Source organism: Mercenaria mercenaria, chromosome 6 (assembly GCF_021730395.1).
Source record: "Mercenaria mercenaria strain notata chromosome 6, MADL_Memer_1, whole genome shotgun sequence".
NCBI classification, from domain to species: Eukaryota; Metazoa; Mollusca; class Bivalvia; order Venerida; family Veneridae; genus Mercenaria; species Mercenaria mercenaria.
The window spans coordinates 87,149,640-87,169,618 of NC_069366.1; the positions used below are offsets into that span (position 1 = coordinate 87,149,640).

Sequence of the window (19,979 nt, forward strand, 5' to 3'; positions counted from 1 at the left end):
AGTAATAGCACCCGGGTGTTATTCTGTAAGAGTCTTCTGGATCAGTCACTGGATCAATTAATTGGAACGCTTGTCTTTGTGGGGTTTTGAAACGAATACCTCCCGGTCGGGTGATATTCAAAACAATTATCATACCTTGCAAGTGTTTGAAATGTAGTTTTCAAATTCATCACTGATGGGTCAGTGAGTGAATAAAACAAAATATGTGATAGCATTATGCTTAGGACCTTTAAGTGCCTTATAACGTTTCACTTTGTATTACCGTTAAATGAAAGGAAGATATAAAATGGAACCTTGGTATACTCAGTTCATGAAAAAATCGGACAGATTCTACAAAAACCGCTGTGCAAAATCGCAAAATTAATACTGAATCATCAAGTATCTGCCCATCGCAAATTTGTTTTGTTCATTTTATGAGAAAAATAGATATTTAAATACAAAGTCCACAGCAGTTGAAAATTAAGAACTCTGATCATGAAGGTGTTATACTATATATCGAGCATAATACGATAAGTAACTTTTTTTATAATGATAGGATGGAATTTGATTTTAGTCCGTTTTTAACTTTCTGTTGATTATTAATCTCTGTTTTGTAACGATATTTTTATTTTCTTAAGGTTGGCGGCCTCAATAGTTATGGTAATGGTAATGGTAAATTTTATTTACCATCGCTTTGTGAAACAATGAACATAAGCTCTAGAGCTTTTGAGTTCCCCTATTTTAAGAACAGTTAAAACCAATTATACCTTACCCCTAGAAATTTGCTTGTACCTATTTACAGCTGGGTCGATCGTGATAAAGGTCCTTGCCCAAGGACACACCACAATGGGAGTAGCCAGGAATCGATCCTGGAGCCTTCACCTCAGTAGGAAAGCGCGTCTTAGCCCTCTCGGCCAATACTTTGTGTATATAATTAACAAAGCAGCGAGTACCATTTAATCAACCATTGCACAAATTCAGCCTGTAGTATCTTTTTATTAACCGTCTTCATCACACATCGTCCAAGTTTTATTCACACTAGTATAAAGCTTCAATTTAGACGATTATGGCTATATATCTTTGTAGAAAAATCGAAATGACATGTAATAGAAATAATTACTTTTACATTTGTTATTGCCGTTATGTATAAGTAAACATGATTTAACTTAAATATGTTAAAGCTTTATTGATCTCATCACGGGTACCTCTATTTTGACCTAAATTTACTTCCGTTTCTGAACGGTTTAATTTATTCAGGTCATTTAAATATAGTGCATTTAAATGTAAAAAATAAAAAGTATTGCAGTTTAGGAATGATATGAAATAGTAATGTAGATACATATTTAGTAGCACATTGCATAAAGGAATATGAACATACGTGCAACTAACATGGATAATGCGGCGATTGTAAGCAGTATTTTAGTACACAACGTTATTTGCTATGGAAGGATGCCAGGAAATATTTTGGGTCTGACATGACAACAGCTAAATAAAGCTGTTGGAATTCCACATTCCAGAGGAAAGAAAAAATTGAAAATTACGAAGGTAACTAAATAATTAAAATTCAGATTGATTTGATACATTTATATAAATATTTTAATTCGTTAGTATTATAATAGTTGTCTTTTGAATTAAATTTTATCATATTTTCTATTTTACAATTTATAGCAATATTGTATAATTATGTTTCCAATTAAATCGTGAAATCCTACATAGCTTGCAGTTATAGTTTTATAAGATGATTTGGAAGGATACAATGTAACGAAGAAAAAAATATTAACACGGTTTCATTATGTCTGTTCCTTAGAGATAAATAGGCAACAACTTTTATGCCCTCTAGCACTGACATAAGCCGAACTCGTATACACTGAAAGGACTTCATTTAAGAAGGACGGGCCGATTTCTAATGTTGGCAAAACTTGTGGTCCAACCCTTTTGTATTATCGCACATTTGCAAAGTTACTGAATACTTCTTAATGTACAATTGTAATATATATGTCTTGTATAATGATAGTTTGCTGGTGTATATATATTTACATATGTATCTGTATATTATTGTCTTGATGTACATTTACCATAATGTCTTGTGTGATAATTACAATAAAATATGATTAAACTAAATACAGTCGCCATACGGCAATCAAATCACTGCTTTGATAGTAAACAAAATCTGTTGGTTGATCCTTTGGGAGTACGGAAGGCATCTAATTAAGAAAATAGCAGACTCGGTTTGACTGATTCTAATGAAATTCGCAACAACCTCGCGTCTCTAGCATCTGCTGATGAGGAACTATGTCATAAAGATACAATGAATGGACCCCTTGATCCCAGAACTGTGCAGAGAGTCATACATTAATTTAATGGTTATTATCTCATTTTCGTTTCTTTCAATTAGAAATATCGTCCCTTCATTCAGGCTGATGTATCTTGACATTGTAATATTCGGTTCGGTTGGTTCCACACTAGCATCAATACAGCGTGTATGGGATCGTGTATTTTATGTTTGGTACTCTTTAAATACATGAGAGATTACAGAAATCGCTGCTGTATTCTTCGTACCAGTTTCACTCTTTTTATAGGGTAGACTTTTTAATATATATAGCTATATGTCTATAGAAAAAATGTGAAAAGGAATGCTTTTCCAATCTCTAAACACCAAGAGTTATATCTAGTAAAAACAATAACTAAGAATATAAATAAGTTATTCGGAATTGATTTTAATGATTGTGCTAATTTGTATTATTTGAGTTCATTTTTACCTATTTATAACAAATGTACACTTTAGGAAACCAAGATGGGAAGTACATGCTGCAAAACGGTAGTTGGGTTACAGCCAGGACGAATTTCAAATACCCCAAGGACAGGTAACGTTTAAAGTAACAATAGAATAGATGTCCAAATGATACCATTGTCCACAAGATGAGTGGCGCTATAGGAAAGGAGTGTTATGACATTAAATAAGTTACAATATTAAAGATACACATCAATTTTGCATTTATTTACAGTATGTGCCGGTAGTGCATGTTGTTATTGTATAACATTTAACCGTTGATGTATTTCCTTATTTAACAATTTCAGTTGACAAATGTATGATGGTAAATCATTTCAAGAGAAAATCAAGAACATCCTTTGTGCCAATTGTGAAAAGTAAAAAAAACAACAACAACAAAAAGACATATCACTGATACCTGTTTATCTTCTTAACTTGTGGTGCTCTATGCTTCCAAGAAATCTACCCTTACCTATTATCTTTCATAGGACTAAACTTGCTCGTTATCAAGAACATATCAACTCAAATTGTAATGCGAATTTGTAAAAAAATGTTAGTGAAGTGTTGTTTCCCACATTATTCCATAGGCAATGCTAATTACCATCTGTACGTATACGAACGTATGTATGTCAAATGAATGAAATTATACACTGGTTTGTGACCGGCCTTCCTTCCCACCATCTGTCTGTCTGCCTTTTTCGTACGTATTAAATCAATGATATTTTATCAATAATGTTATATTTCTTTTATACCATTGGTCTCTCGTCTCTCTGCATTCGTTCAGGCATATACTTTATGCAAAGTTTGAATGAAGTATGCCACCTCCCTCATTCTCCCTAAATAGGACCAACTTAAGCGGGGCTCTATGACTTAGAAGTATTGAACACACTCTCAATGATCCCAAAGAGACTAGAAAATATAACAACACTTAGTCCAAGTGTATGTAAAGTTATAAAGTTTAGTTACGATAGTTCATGAAATCTATAAGACGATTCCTTGAAGCATAGAAAGTAACCAGGCTAAATAATAGTATTCAAAATTGTTTTCAAAGCAACAAACTCCTAAAACAGTAACAACAAAACAAAAGAACGATATAGGGACAGATATGAAGCAGTATTCATGAACAAGTAATATCTAGAGCCAAACATTTCCACGCGAGTGGGGTAAATCCGTTAGCTGTACCTCATATTTCTGTATCGACCCTTATAACAATGTTAATATTATTTAGTCATTAAAGAACCTAATTTGGAAACGTGCTTGGCACATTTATTCAGATATTGTTCTTTTATGATATCGCATTGGACTTTAAAACTGAAACTTGAAATTCATATTTGTTGACCATTCTGGAGAATATCAGTTTTTCACAAGGTAAATTGCATTTATTATTAAACCAGGGACAATGCAAAAAACTGTCGGTCACACGCAGTTGAAGTTCCAAAAGGCTTTTAATCTTATGTTTAAATCAGATAAAGCAGTTGTCCAAATAGATAATATGCATAATAACATGGTTTAAAAACAACTCATTTCAATACTAGTATTACACATAAAATTATACAGTCTGAGCCATAAAGGGAGGTAATCAAAATAGTTGATTCAATAATACCTTCTATAATATGTTATCCAATATTCAAACCTATGACAAATATTATAGAAAAACAATTATTGAAAATAAGAATTAACAAGAAAATAATGAATATTATGCATGTAACAAAAATGTGGCTGCCTCATTTTAAACCAAGACGTTATGGACCTTTAATAAATTGATATAATATACTTTGTATTTGTAGTTCAAAGGAAAATTAATGTGGTGCCGATGCCAACGGGACTAAACCGGTCGAGAGAGGAATCTTTAGATCAAGAAACTGAACAGTATGAAATAACTTGAATTTATTTAGTCAGTTGCATCAGTTTTGAGGACATACACACAATCTTCCATGGAAGATCTTCTGTTAAAAATACAATTCTTAAAATATACATTCAGTTGTTTTGATTTGATATAATTTAAACTAAGAGCAGACTACTATCCAATGCATGTAGGGTTTTCTATTGAAGAGCAAAACTGCGGATACCTTATACTTTTTATTTGTAAAATTTGATCGCATTCACTGTTTTTGCCTGGATAACATTATGCCAAATATAAAATTACGAATTACAAACTCTAATGAAAAAAAATACTTGCGTTAAAAATATTTTAGATTAGTTTTCTTTTACTTTTCTTTTTGTCAGTATGTTAGATTAGATTTAATATTACTTTTTCTTTTGAAGCTTGATAAACAGCAGAGCGATGTATGAAGTTTCCACATTAAATTGCACAAAGAACAATCCTAAAAATGGTAAATCTCATTGATATTATCAAATATACACCTCCATATTTATTCTCCATGAACTTCTGGTGCCTTTTCACTATGTCATTGAATAGCGCCAAGACTAATCCTAAAGATGGTTAGGCATATATCCCTATTTTGAACTTATAAATTAAAATTCTGGCGCATTTGCATTATGTCGTCTACATGAAGTGGATGATATAATTATTAATTATTGCGTGTCTTAGTGACTCTCCAGTGAGATAGGTGGGGTCAGTACGATAAAGAGGGATTAACCATACTGACCCATCATTTGTCCTTATGTGGTCACTAAGAAACGCTATAATTTATTTGTTATATCGGCCACTTTACAATATCTGCGTTTTAAGTGGTGGGCGACATACGTTTTGTTTTGTAAAAACAATCTGTTGTTAAAAGTAGAAGTGATGAAGTGATTGTGTAATATGCAAAGTTATAGTCTATTTATAGATTAAGTTAGTCAAGTGATAATAATAATAACTTGAAATCTTGTTTTTTTTTTCAGAATTGGAAAGCAGTGGATACTCTTGTGAGTAATGCAAGCTTTTTTATATAATTTCACAAATTCAATATGAGAGAACATTTGCTTTTAAGATTGATCAACGCATATACGAGGATATTAAAAACATATACAATATGATGCTAAAGAGAAATGATACAACATCTTACATGGGTTACGGAAAACGAATTATGCAAGACATTATATTCCAGACGATGTTGATAAAGACAGTTTATTACATTAATGAAAGTTTTGTATGCAATATCCAAACCCAATTTTACTCCATCAGATGTAAATTTGCAAACCAAGCTGTAACTTGTTTTGAAAACTTTCCAATCAATTACAGAGTGTAGTGACGTACAATTGAAACACTATATATTAAAACAAGAAAACCTTTGAGCTCAAACGTTCAAAATGATAAAAGAAATTAATACATGTACATATCATGTTCCATCACATACGAACATATTAGTTTTGATATTTTTATTATATCACCAGCTCCGGTGAATACTGTTCAATGAATTTTTAAAACATATTTCTTTCATGTCAGCGGGTACCAAGGCAACAGGATCAGACACACCGATATTTGATGATAAACAGTCTTCTGAAAACCCGTGTGACCAATCATCCGACATATGGTCAAACAACACGGATGATTTAGCACAACACACTTGTGACGATGAAAGTTCCAGACAGTTTGAATGTTGTGACGATAGTGATAATCATGTCGAATCTGAGGAAAAGAATGGCCTGAATCAGCAAGAAAAAGATCGATTATTGATGAATTTTACGTATCTTAAATGTCAACTAGATCCTGTATTTTTGCTAGATTACTTCATTGAAAACAATATATTCACTGATGATCAAGCAGAACAAATTAAATTGGCAGGATGTAGAAGAGATCAAGTGGATTTGTTCTTACGGACACTTCTTATGTGTAGAAGTTGTTCAGCATACAGAGTTTTAATGACATCACTCGACAAAATCCATTGCAAACACATACGGACACGTTTAGAGTCGGAAAGTACGAAAATGTATTTACCAGGTAAATTCGTTTAAAACTATGTCCAGATTTACACTTCATATTTAAAAGCAAAATATCCACCAAGTATTCACAGTTAATGACAAATCTTTATATAGCTGCCTTATTACAACTTAAATCTGGTAACTGAATAAAATCTGGAAAAAACACACTTTAAATTCAATAACATATTCTTTCTATTTTGATAACAGATGACATAAACCTAACATTGAGAAAGGCACAGGAGACTTTAAGCAAACGTAGAAAAGCAATCGTTGCTCAGCTAGAAGATCCTATAATCATTGCAGAATATTTTGTCGTGCACCGAGAATTCTCTCTGGATGAATACGAATTAATATTCAATGAGAAAACAAGAAAGGGTCGAGCAGAAAAGTTACTCGATACAGTTCTAGAAAGAAATCATATCCAGCGCAGTTATATTATACTCAGTCACGCCCTTATAAAAGAAGGCTACACTACTTTGAAAGAAAATCAAGAAGAACAAGAGGAGACAAGTATTCGACACATTTTATTTTTTCTTTCGTTTAACTTAACGTATATTTTGATAAGCAATCAATAAGTATTTTTATTTTAAGTTTTGTAATCCCTTGTCTCGAAGATAACTCGCGGCTACAATTTCGGCTTAAAATTAATACCCTTGTATGTCAGTGAATGATATTGCTAAAGTAGACCATTATCGTCAATGACTTTATAACCAAATATAAATTAAAAGCTTACTGTAACAAAAATGCTAGTCTGAGTAGAAATGGAATGTGTACATGTTTTTAATTACATTAGAACATAGTATAAGGAAACAAACTGATGTGTTTTACCAGCCCTTTTCCATGTACATATAAAGCGCCAAAATGAAATGCCAATTTTTGTAAATATCTAAAAGTGCTCGGAATAAATTATTTACTAGTCTATTCAACATGTATGTAGATGCAAAGGAACTTGACGATAACAGCACTGTTTACGAACTTGTATCACATGGAAACACGGCAGTAGACTCGTCATCGGAAGTTGAAGGTATGCGAACACTCACCTCATGGCGTTTAAATCTTTATGTGTAATTACTTCTTATTCTAATTACAATCATTCTAGTATTTAAGGTCGCTTCTAATCATTTGCCCCTCACCGATGTAGGTTCGAGCCTCATTCGGGGCGTGGAATTCTTCATGTGAAGAAGCCATCCAGCTGGCTTATGGAAGGTCGGTGGTTCTACCCAGGTACCTGCTCGTGATTAAATAGTGCACGGAGGTGCACCTGGGGTATTTCTCCACCATCAAAGCTGAAAAGTCGCCATATGACCAATATGACTAATTGCGTCGGTGCGACGTTAAACTCAACAAAAGCAAATAACAAACCTTCTATATCAGACATATTTTGTTTAATATACAATCTAAGATATATATATTTGTGAAGATTTGTTTTTCATATGAAAATGGAAAGCATTATTGCTAATTTTATTTTTTCAGAGGATGATGTAATACGTATAACGGTAAATGTGGATGCCAGCACTAAGCTTAAGCATAAAAAGGAAAAACGCATTGTTTCAAAGGCAAACAAATACAAAATTAAACTTACTTTAAACAATAAACTTTTATGTGATACTGAATGTCTGATTTCTGACACTGAAAAGGGTAGTATAGTTATTTGGATCAAAGGCAGCAGAAAGGGAGCAATACAGCGCTTGCTTAAAGCTGGTACAAAAGAAAGTGTTTCCAAGCTACTGAGGATGATTTTTTCTCATCCGGATATCTTAAAAGAAATCCATGCAACAGCTACACAACTGCAAGTCAAAGTAGAGCTAATACCAGAACAAAGGAAAGCAATCAAAGGTATTTGATTGATTGCATAAATACATCAAGAAGATGTTTGGTTTTTTTGGGTTTTTTTTGGGGGGTGGGGGGGGGGGGGGGGGGGGGGGGGTGTTTAACGCCGTTTTTCAACTGTATTTCAGTCATGTAACGGCGGGCAGTTAACCTAACCAGTGTTCCTGGATTCTGTACCAGTACAAACCTGTTCTCCGCAAGTAACTGCCAACTTCCCCACATGAATCAGAGGTGGAGGACTAATGATTTCAGAAGAAGAGTTAAGTAATACATGTATATAGAAATATATTGTAACAAGTATTATACTGCCGATGGTTAAGATCAAAGTTGGAAGTTGAATTAAAAGAAAAAAGTTGTTTTTTGATTTGTGGTTCTAAGGTGGGCGTTGGGTGTGGGTTGGGTATTGCAGGCAGCGGGGACGGGATAATAAGGCACAAGAAATTTTCTTTGGGACGTAAAATTGGTGTTAAAGTTGTGTTTCGGGAGTAATGTGGATTGTTGCACTCTGCAAATCGTCTCATCACCACAAAATTATATACGAAGCTTAAAGTCAATACATCGCGACCGAATAGTCCGGGCACGAGATACTAAAAACAGAATTAAGATTTAAACTCAATATGACATGTGACCTTGATCTTAAACCTACCGATCATGTTCATGCACTCTGCACACCATTTCATTGTCACCTACCTACATGCAAAGTTCGAAGTCAATATCTTTCAGTTTAGTTAGTTATGCTCAGGACACGAACTATGAGGGATAAATATGACCTTTGAGCTCAGCTGGTGACAATAATGTTTTACCTATCTACTCTTCCTGTACTGAGCACAGCGTCTCACCCGACCTACCTATATGTCAAACGTAAAGTCAACACCTTTAGGCTAGTAAAGTATGCTCCGGACTCGAACAATGGCGGGTGGACGAACAGACAGACGTAGTGTAATGCAACTGATAAAAATGAAGGCACAAGGCGTGTATTGTATAAAAACTTTTGTAATGGAATTGGATTGATGCGTTCAACGGTAACTGGTGAATTTTAAACAATGGACATTATGTCTGGGATCTAAAACTGATTGACTACGAATGTTTATGACTTTACGTGATGCAGGGAGGTATTTTGTTTGTAACTATAACTTCTTATCGAAGAAAATCCTCCCGAAACTTGTAAAATTATTGCTGAAGCTTTGACAAAGCTCGCCGTCTGGTCTTCGCCGTTCGCCTAAAGGTTTGGTATAAGTTATATTTCAAAAATACTTCCAGTAAATAAGATCGGAGAAATTCGGGCAGGTTGACTGATTTAAAATGTTGAAAGAAAAAGATAACATTTTTGTATACACGAAAATTGCCATACTACTTGTTTGCAAAGATAGATACATTATAGACTGTGACTGCTAAACTAACGATAACGTGTTGTAGTTTTAACAGACAGTACAAAATGTTTACAATTTGTAGTTTCTTTTCTTTTCACAGATAAGATCACTGGTCCAAAAGAAATCATTGTATCTAACTTCTCATTTCTTGTTGAAGAGCTAGATGCTGTCTGTTTTCTCTATTTGGACATATTCACAAAAGAAGAGAAAGAAAGCATATTAGCTGAAAGAGTTTCATCTCGCGCAGAATGCACAAAGTTGATGCTTAATTTTACACTCGCAAAGACTGAAGAAGAACAACTGAAATTCCTCCATGAACTACAGGAAAAGAAACGTTTTGTGTGGAATCACATTCATACAACAGGTATTTTTTTTTCATAAATGAGATTTATAACTGTAAGGCAGATGTTAGATTTATGTAGCTGATAGTTACAAAACATATGCTGAACTGCAGCTGCATTTGATGATAAGGAATATTATCTTGTTATCTTATACTCGTAATTATGTACATTCCTGATTACAGTACAAAAATTGTTTTGCCAGTTATATACAGGGCATTTTCCTAGTATGAGTGATAGTGATTTACCTAGTAGAGATAACTTTTGTTAACACTGACCTGTAACGTTTTATTATGGTGGTAGTGTGGCCTCTGTGGCTAAGTGAATCATATCGCTAATTTCAAGTAAATTGCCCCCGAACCGTTGGACTTTGTTACCTCGTTTAGAATTAAAAATTCTTTCATATGAGACATCCATCTACCTAACTTACGGAAGGACGACGAAACATACAAAACAATGAAGGTCTGCACAGAATAGTCGGTTTGCAGCCTCCATTAGAGTTTGCGACGGATCGTTTCAAGGCGGTACCCAAATGTGTCAATTTATTTTTTTATTGCGTCTTTGTTACCGACACGCTTTTAGCTTGTCTATTTGTCAAGCATCTATAAACCTCTACATCCACTGCTTAGGATTTCGGCTTAGAAAGGCTTCTGTCTAAGAGTGTGGCTTTTCTTCTTGCTTTTAATTGAATCGATTACTAGGTAAGTTCATTGGCATACAAATGATGCCAGTTAGAAATACATACACGTATGCCTTTGCAGAGCGTACAGAAAGCTTCGACGACGATGTCTTAATGACAGATTACAAGCACTTTGTTGAAAACATGTCTCCGTCAGTTATAGTCGGCCACTGCGTTGAAAGAGGAGTTCTCAACACAACTCTGCTGTATAATACATCATTTACTGGGGAACACCGTGAAACATGGGCACAAATAATAATGCAAGAAATTCTGTTGCAAGACTACAGGAAGAGGAATGAGTTTTTGCGAATCCTTACCTCTCTTAACCAAATCCCTCCGCAGATATCACCCTTACTAAAAGGTACATGTATCGATATCACTCAAATACGTAATTAATGTTAACTTTAATGATTAACTTACATAATGATAGTAACAGCATGTTAAAATTGCTTGCCGTTGTTATAAGTTTTTTTTCTGAACGGAGCAAACAAACTTTTAATGATTTTAAGTTTATGTACCATTTTGAATTTTACCATTTTCCTTAACTATAAGTATAACTACTGGGAAAATACATTTGAAGGGGAATACTTTAAAGATTGTGATGAGAAGAACTGTGAAACACAAAAATCGTAACTCAGTCTTGAATAGTTTCTGATATATAGATTTTTTCTACTTATATGTTTGACCTTTTTACGCTTGGGAAAGTTACTTTGCCTTCTCTCGTGATATCGTATATATAATAACACGATGACAGGTGACAGTTACATAAATTGTAAAGCACAAAATCTAAACCTCTACCTGAATAATTTTAAGTTGGTGTTTTGTTTAACTTTTTACTTTTATAACTATTAATTTGCCTCCACCGATGAAATTTTATTTATAATTTTATAATTATAAATTATGTATTCTGATACAAATTTACGGTCATAGATGACAATAACAAGGCCATTTCAAACACTCCTTTGATTGGAAAATGAAGCTTCAGTGATAAATCAAGTTGACAGTGTTTTCGAGTTATTACTTGAAAGTATTGTCAATTATCATGTCATATTTCATAATCATACATCTATAAGAGAATAAAATGATATATGTTGTATGTCATAAACAGAAACAGCTGTTGAAGGTCCACCGACAGTTTCGACCGATGTCAGAATGATATTCGAGGGAACTTATCGCCCAGTTGGAAGTAAAGAAAAAGATACACAAGTTGGAAGTAAAGAAACAGATGCACAAAGGGGTTAAACCATTATCTTATTATTTTATAGATGTTTTTGGGTTATACCAGTTGTTGCACATTTCATAACAATATGTATATACTAAATCAAAACAAGTTTTTTGATATAATTTAGAATCAACAAATCTAATAATGAGATTAGAAACTGGCCTCAGATTTGTAATATGGAGCCGAGGTTTCACTAGATTGTGCGTTTCTTTGATCGGTAAGGGATATTCTTAAAGAAGAAAACAGTATCTTCTTTATTTTTTGCTGCAGGGTTAAGTGAAAATACTAAAGACAGTTTTAGGGATGACGAGAGTGGTTACCAGTCATTGTCATTCAGAGAACGACGATCACCCCACTGGAATAATCCAGAATGGAGTGAGGAAAATGGCAGTTATGATTATAATTCTTTGAATGACTTATCAAGGTCAGAAGAAGTTTTGCAGGAGACACCGATATTCAGGCGAGGTAAACGCAATATTTATTCAGATAATCATTTTCCTTAAATTATGTTATGATTATATCTGGATGCAAGATGTGTCCTGTTTGAGTACAGGCAGGCCCTTCAATACGCAGTTCTTTGATAAGCACAAAAAGAGGATTGAAAATTGTAGCACTTTTAAATGAGAAGTTGATATCAATTAAACTCTGATAAAATAACAATTACTACACTTCGTTTTAATATTTAAGTTTTTGTTTCATCCCATGCATTACCTGTGCTTCTCTGAATAATGTCAGAAAAGGTGTTTAATGAATACCACTTTAATTCAAAAGATCTAAACAAGATGTGGTTTCTATATTCTAAAGGCAGAGCAACACAAATGGGACTGTGTTTAAAACTGTTTCAAATGACCAATACATAATACATTCTCGTAGTCAGAATATCTTCAATAGTTTTCGTTTTAACTATTTAACTAGTTGCTTCAAAGTTTAAGTATTATAAGACTATTAGCCGCTTAAGATATGAAACACTGCTAATTTTTAAACTGCTTCAATTCAAATTGCATTTAGAGCTAGAAATATGTGCATGAAACAGGTTGTATCTTTAGTTTTTAAACTATATTAAAAGCTTCTACCATGGAAAGAGATATACCCATGCAAAAGAAATCTAAGCTGCCACCGATTGCGCACTACCATAAAAGGTATGAATAAGTGTTGTAAATAACCCTTTTCAAACGTAAATGGAATTAAACTTTTTAAGTTCGAATGTGTTACACGTACACAATACAATGGGTTTAAGGAACATTTCTATTTCATTTAATGTAGATTTAAGATTTTTTTCTTGCTGATAAGTGTTTGCTTAAAGTATTGTTAAACTTGGGTAGGGAACACCCCAAACATATTTATCATTAATTATGTTTAAACTTTCTTAATCAACAGAGAGTTTCGTTTCAAAACAGCTTCGTTTTAAAAACCGTAATTGATTTATATTTTTGTATACGAGAATAGTGACACTCAAAATTTGTTTACGGGCAATGATTGAGCAACATTCTTGTATGTTGTGTTATTTCTCTTACTGATAAATTTTTGGCAGATCAAGAATACCTCGGAGTCGGAGCCTGCCACCGCGACCTCTTCTACCACTTTCCGGAGTTACACCAACGGAATCAGAAGAAGAACTACAAATGAACCTTCCCGGAATTCTAAATGAGCAAAAACAGAGCATAGAAGCCCTTTCTGTATCTCCATTTATCCAAAAGAAAATAAAAGAACAAGAAACTAAAAAGTGCATTGAGAAATACGATGCTAAAATTGAGAAACTGCCACATAACTATAACTATGTCACAGACATAGAATGCGGATGTTTTCCGATGAAGAAATGATAAGTTAAGCAAGGAATGTATGGGATCCTCCCCTACTTTAAAATAAGGTTTGATACATCGGAATCACAAATTTTTATATTTAAGCTCACCTGAGCTTTGTTCAGGTGAGCTATTAGACTATGTGGATAGTCCGGTGTCCTTCGTCAATCGTCCGACGCCCTGCGTCAACATTTTTACTTGAACATCTTCTCCTCTGACACTTCTAGTCAGAATTGCACCAAACTTGGTCAGTAGCATGGACTTGTCATGCTTGTTCAAATGGTCCACCTTGGTCCCTTTTAGGGGCTGCCAGAGCTACAGTTATGAAAACTTTTAAAGAACTTCTTGTCGTGAATCTCCTCAAACTTGGTCTGTAACATGATTATAAGATCTTCGCCCAAATTGTTCGAATCGTGGCTCTATGCCCTCTAGAGCTGAAAATAAAAATACCTTTAAAAGATTTCTTCTCATGAACCGCTGAAAGGATCTTCATCAAACTTGGTTTGTAGCGTCATTGTAACGTCGTCTCCAAAGTTTGTTTAAATGGGAGCACTTGGCCCCTTTAGGGGCCGCTAGAGCTAAAATTAGAAATTCCTTTAAACAACTTTTTCTCATGAACCGTTAAATGGATCTTTAACAAACTTGGTATGTAGCATGATTATAAGGTCGGTCATTTCCCAATTTTATTCAAATGTAGGCACTTGGCCCCTTTAAAGGACCATTACAGCTAAAAATAGAAATACATTTTAAAGACTACTTCTCATGAACCGCTCAATGGATCTTCATCAAACTTGGAATGTAGCATAATTATAAGGTCCTCCCTCAATTTTGTTCAAATATTGGCACTTGGCCCCTTTTAAGGGCCGCTAGACCGAAAATTAGGAATACCTATAAATGACTTCTCATGAATCGCTGGATGAATCTTCATCAATCTTAGTATATGATAATCAATGTAGCATGATAATAAGGTCCACTCCAAAATTTGTTCAAAAGGTGGGCACTTGGCACCTTGTACGGGCAACTAGAACTAAAAATTGAAATAAAAACATTTAAAATACTTCTTTCCATGACCTGCTTGATTGATCTTCATCAAACGTGGTCTGTAGCATCATCATAAGGTCCTCTCAAAAGTTTTATCAAATGGGGGCACTCGGCCTCTTATAGGGGCCACTAGAGCCAAACGTTAAAATACCTTTAGACGACATTTTCTTATGAGCAGCGTAATGGATATCTAGCAAGATTGGTCTATATCATCATTATAAGGCACTCTCTCAATTTTGTTCAAAGGAGGTCACTTTGTCTCTTTTATTGGCCGCTACAGCTATTATTAAGAACACCTTTAAACAATTTCTTCAATAAGCCAGGAGCTGGATCTTCCCCAAACTTGATCTGTAGCATGATTATAAGGTCCTCTTCCAAATTTGTTCAAATAGGGGCACTTGACGTTCAGTGGATCTTCATCAAACTTTGTCTGTAGCATAATTATAAGATCTTCTTCCAAATTTCTTCAAATGGGGGCACTTGGCACCTTGTAGAAGCCACTAGAGCTAAAAATAGATAAAACTTTAAAAGACTTCTTCTCATTATCCGCTTGATGGATCTTCATCAAACTTGGTCTGTAGCATCATTAAAGGTCCTCTCTCAAGTTTTTTTTTCAAACGGGGTCAGTCTTCCCCTTTTTGAAGCAACTAGGGCTAAAATAAAAATAACATTAACTGCTTCTTCTTACGACTGTGTGTTTGATCTCTTGCAAACTTGGTCTATAGCATCATTATAAGGTCCTCTCATAATTTTGTCCGAATGGGGGCACTTGTTGCCTTTTGAGAGTCGCTAGATCGAAAATTAGAAATACATTTAAACTACATCTTGTCATGAGCCGCTAGATGGATTTCCATCAACCTTATTATGTAGCATCATTATATGGTTCCCTCTGCCAAGTAATACAAATGGGGACACGGCATTTTTTTGGTCACTAGAACGAAAAAATAGAAATACCTTTAAAAAACTTCTTCTAATAACTCACTTGATGGGTCTTCATCAATCTTGGTCTGTAGCATCATTATAAGGTCGTCTCCCAATTTCTTACAAATGGGGGCACTTGGCCCTTAAAGTTAGAATAAGAAATAACTTTAAACGACTTCTCCTCATGAACGGCTGGATGGATCCTCATCAAACATGGTTTTTAGCATCATTATAGAGTCTTCTCTCAGATATGTTCAAATTAGGGCAGTCGGCACCTTTTAAGGGCTGCTAGGTCTAAAAATAAAAACAGCTTTTAATGATTTCTTCACATGAACTGCCCGATGCATTTTCATTACACTAGGTCTGTAGAATATGGTCCTCTCCAAAATGTATTCAATTTGGGGGCGGTAGGCCCTTTTAAGGCTCGCTAGATTTACAAATAAAAATGCCTTTAAATTACTTCTTCTCATGAACTGATCGCTGAGTTTTAATAAACCTTGTCTGGAGTATCATATCATTATAAGGTCCTACACCATGTTTGTTCAATGCGGGGTACTTGGCCCATTTTAGGGGCCACTAGAGCTTAAAGATAGAAATACCTTTAAAGTACTTCATTAAACTTGATCTGTAACATCATTATAAGGTCTTATGCCAAATTTGTTTAAATGTGGGTCTTTTAGCCCCTTTTAGGGGCTAGAGTGAAAACAGAAATAGCTTTGATTGATTTCTTATAATGGTTATGCGTTTTTGGTGTGTTAAAGCAAAATGTAGAAAAAACATTTTGAATAACTTTTGTTTTAATGAACTGTTAAAGTATTTTAACCTAACCTAGTTAAAAGCAAAGTCAGATGATTATGGTTTTCTTCAGGTGAGCGACTTAGGTCCATGTGGGCCTCTTTTTATAATAACTCTTTCAAAATTTCAAAATCTTTCAAATTGATAAAATTATCACTTAGATATGAAATACAATCAGAAAAATGTATTTTAAAGACTTATCAAAGATACAGCAAAATCAAATAATTGAATCAGTAAAAAAATATTTATTTTAATATCTCCACTGATTATTTAAGGAATGTGTAAATATTTCACGAAAAACAAACAGCAATTAAATATCTCTCGTTTTATTGCTTATTGAAGTTTTCAAATACCTTCATGCCAGACTATATTTGTAAAAGTGATAGTTAAGTAAATAATCTGGCATAAGTTGATGTAAGTTGACTTATTAAAGGTCAACGTAATTGAAAAGTAGAGTTAGGGATGGGTCACTCATCGAAATACAATTATGAATGTACGTATAAAGTGAACTTTTGCGTTTGTTTGATATTCTTGAAGTATTTATTACGGGATATCATTTTTTATTACTTATTGATGTCAGAGATAAATATACATAAGACTAAAAGTATACGAAGGATTTCATACAAAAGTATGCTTAAAGTTAATATCTCGTTGTTATTGTATGTTGTATCATTTGATTTTTGTGTTAAAATGAAATTTACTGTAAAAATATGTCTTTCAGAAATTGAGAGAAAAAAAACTATATACTGGTTAAAATCTTTATTAAACATTTACAATAGAGACAGCACAACCTTCATCTAGAGCTAAATAGAACATTATACTTTAGAAATATCCAATCACTCCTAGTATAAACACCGAATCAAACTGTGCATACTGTTTACCAATTTATGGATAACAAACATTATTTTTTGGGTAACTTTATCGATCGATAGAAGGGTAAGTAAACCGAGTACCTAAGAATTCTAGCAAATGTCAAGCACTAACAGATGAATGTTGGCACCCAAAGGCGATACTCTCGACACCAGTACTTGTTTTCCAGGAAGTGGAATGGAGAGTGGTTCAAATAAGAGTTAAAATAAATTAATATAAACTAAACACACTTGTTGTTCAAAGCCAGTGTGACGCATTTTTGATCTCAGTGTATAGATAAATGTTTAGTACTTTATTGATAACTTAATGTTAACTGATCTAGTTTTGTGATATCATGTCAGTTAGTTGTTTATATTCTATGGTGTTGCAGAATGTTCTACCACAATACTGATAACAGGTTGTTACATTTTTTTAATGTCTAGTTGTTCTTGTTTTTCCGAGAATATTCCTTTTTTTCTTGATGATACTTGTAATTTTTAAAACCTTCCATGATATTTCAAAAGCAAGCTATCTGAAGACATGGTAGAACCTAAAAGTAAGAACTTACTGAAAAACTTTCCTGCATTTGTTATTTTTATGAATTTTTTTTATTATTGTTAATAGTTTCTGGTTTGGTTTTCTACTACTTTTACTTACTGTAACAAGCAATTGTTATCCTTTGACGTAACAGAAACTACTCTCGGTTACAAATGCAATTGTTCCAGATTGTTCAAATACTGACTTTTCGATATTAGAATTGTGTCTATGTAACTGTTCTAAAGCGATTAAAGGCTTGCAGTAACAATTTATTCCAAATTTTGACGATTTCTACCAAATTTTATGGATTAAAATATCCCACCCACCCTAGTAACATTATTGCCATTGTTAATCACAAGTAAAATTACCACAACAACTCTATTTTGTATGCGAACACGATCCGTAGCAATTGCTATATAAGCATGAAGAATCGCTGTTCTATTTCACCCTACGATGTTAACAGATGTTCTACTGTGCTTCCATCGTGCCGTCAACCTTACCGATTAGTTACTAGTTAAACATCAGTGTCATGTTTCTGGTCGTGTGTTTTACAATTTCTCCAGTGCAGTTATAATGCAGGCATCATAAATGCAAACTACTATCCAAACGTCCAGACTTTTACTGTTTACTTAGTTTATATGCCGCAATGTTCTGGTGTTTTTTTTTACTATTTGTGTATTGCAGTGTCATTATTGGTTAGTGACGTGTTTTATTTTTCGAAACTGAATAGACTTTATAAACTTTGAATAAAGTATTTACTTCTGATTTCTTTTATATCAAACCTGAGATGTTATTGGAAATAACATTTTCGCAGTTGTTATTACTTTATACTTTAATTAAGATTTATGTAATATCGAAAAATTCCGCTATGGAACGCTTTCCAATCATGAGGTGTTTGTAACAGCATATAGCTCGCCGAATGACGTATGGAGCTAAAATGTAGCGCTGTAAAATGCGAAGAATTCATTTATTTAGAATCGAAATAATAAATATGTTCCAATAATTTCATCAGTTGATAAAATATGGCTAGTCTTTCAGATGCGTATATTTAAATCACTCGTGCTACGCACTCATGATTTAATTATTACGCATCCGAATTCCTGCCCATATTTCATTAACTGATAAAATATAGGGACATATTTATTATTTCTGAATTAACATTATACAATTGTGTTAAGATTCATAATTATATATATTTTCATGAGAAAATGTAATATTTTGCAATCAGTTTAGATTATAGACAATATGCATGTTAATGTAATACATTTGAATCACATACTGTTTCTCAATAAATCGAGCCAATTAATGTGCAATTCAGAAAGGTTTGGGGTACCAATAGTTTCGTTTTATTGTAGACGTCAAACTGAGCTAACCTGTATAATTTTGACTTTTAGTGGAATTCAATAAAGATACTTTAAAATGTAAGATACGTAACTGTCGCCACTCAAAAGTTCAACCTTGGAGAACTAGCAACATTGAATTGATACCAACGATTGCATTGGTATGCTTTTAGGTTGAATAAACCATGTTTACTGAATATGCATGCATGACCGTTTTAATTTATTGTTGGACTTAACCGAGTTATCAAATGTTTTACAAACTACAGTAAAATGAAGATGTTTCTTTCAGCATCGCTGTAAAGATAGCATAGATTAGCGTTTGTTCGTGGTTTCTTCATCAAACAAAGTTAACATATTGACAATTTACTGTAGATTTAGTACAGTACATGCGACTTTTATCCAAAAGAAAGAAAGAAAGAACATGAGGATATCTAAGAATCAAGCATACGTTACCTAGGTTATAAAGGTCACTTATTCAGTTACATATCTCGTATATTATTTTGCCTGGCTCATGCATAAATCAAGCTTAGTGGCATTGCAAGTTTTAATAAGATGTTTGGTTGCAGAATACTGAAAATAGTATGAACACTTTTAAATGCTAATCGTCTCCGACAGGGTGTGCATCGAGAGTAGTAGGTCTTT

The 19,979-nt window shown here is 33.6% G+C and overlaps 1 protein-coding gene across 1 annotated transcript; it reads left to right on the forward strand.

Moving 5' to 3' along the window:
- The first annotated feature begins 1,245 nt into the window (after window positions 1-1,245).
- LOC128557905 (uncharacterized) lies at window positions 1,246-19,299 on the forward strand. Its single transcript, XM_053546558.1, has 15 exons — window positions 1,246-1,524; window positions 2,765-2,843; window positions 4,537-4,618; window positions 5,015-5,082; window positions 5,597-5,620; window positions 6,141-6,635; window positions 6,824-7,126; window positions 7,554-7,640; window positions 8,090-8,452; window positions 9,917-10,180; window positions 10,916-11,194; window positions 11,942-12,070; window positions 12,326-12,520; window positions 13,122-13,194; window positions 13,587-19,299. The coding sequence occupies exons 2-15, from the start codon at window positions 2,774-2,776 to the stop codon at window positions 13,873-13,875; spliced, it is 2,721 nt and encodes a 906-aa protein (XP_053402533.1). The 5' UTR covers window positions 1,246-1,524; window positions 2,765-2,773; the 3' UTR covers window positions 13,876-19,299.
- The last annotated feature ends 680 nt before the right edge of the window (window positions 19,300-19,979 follow it).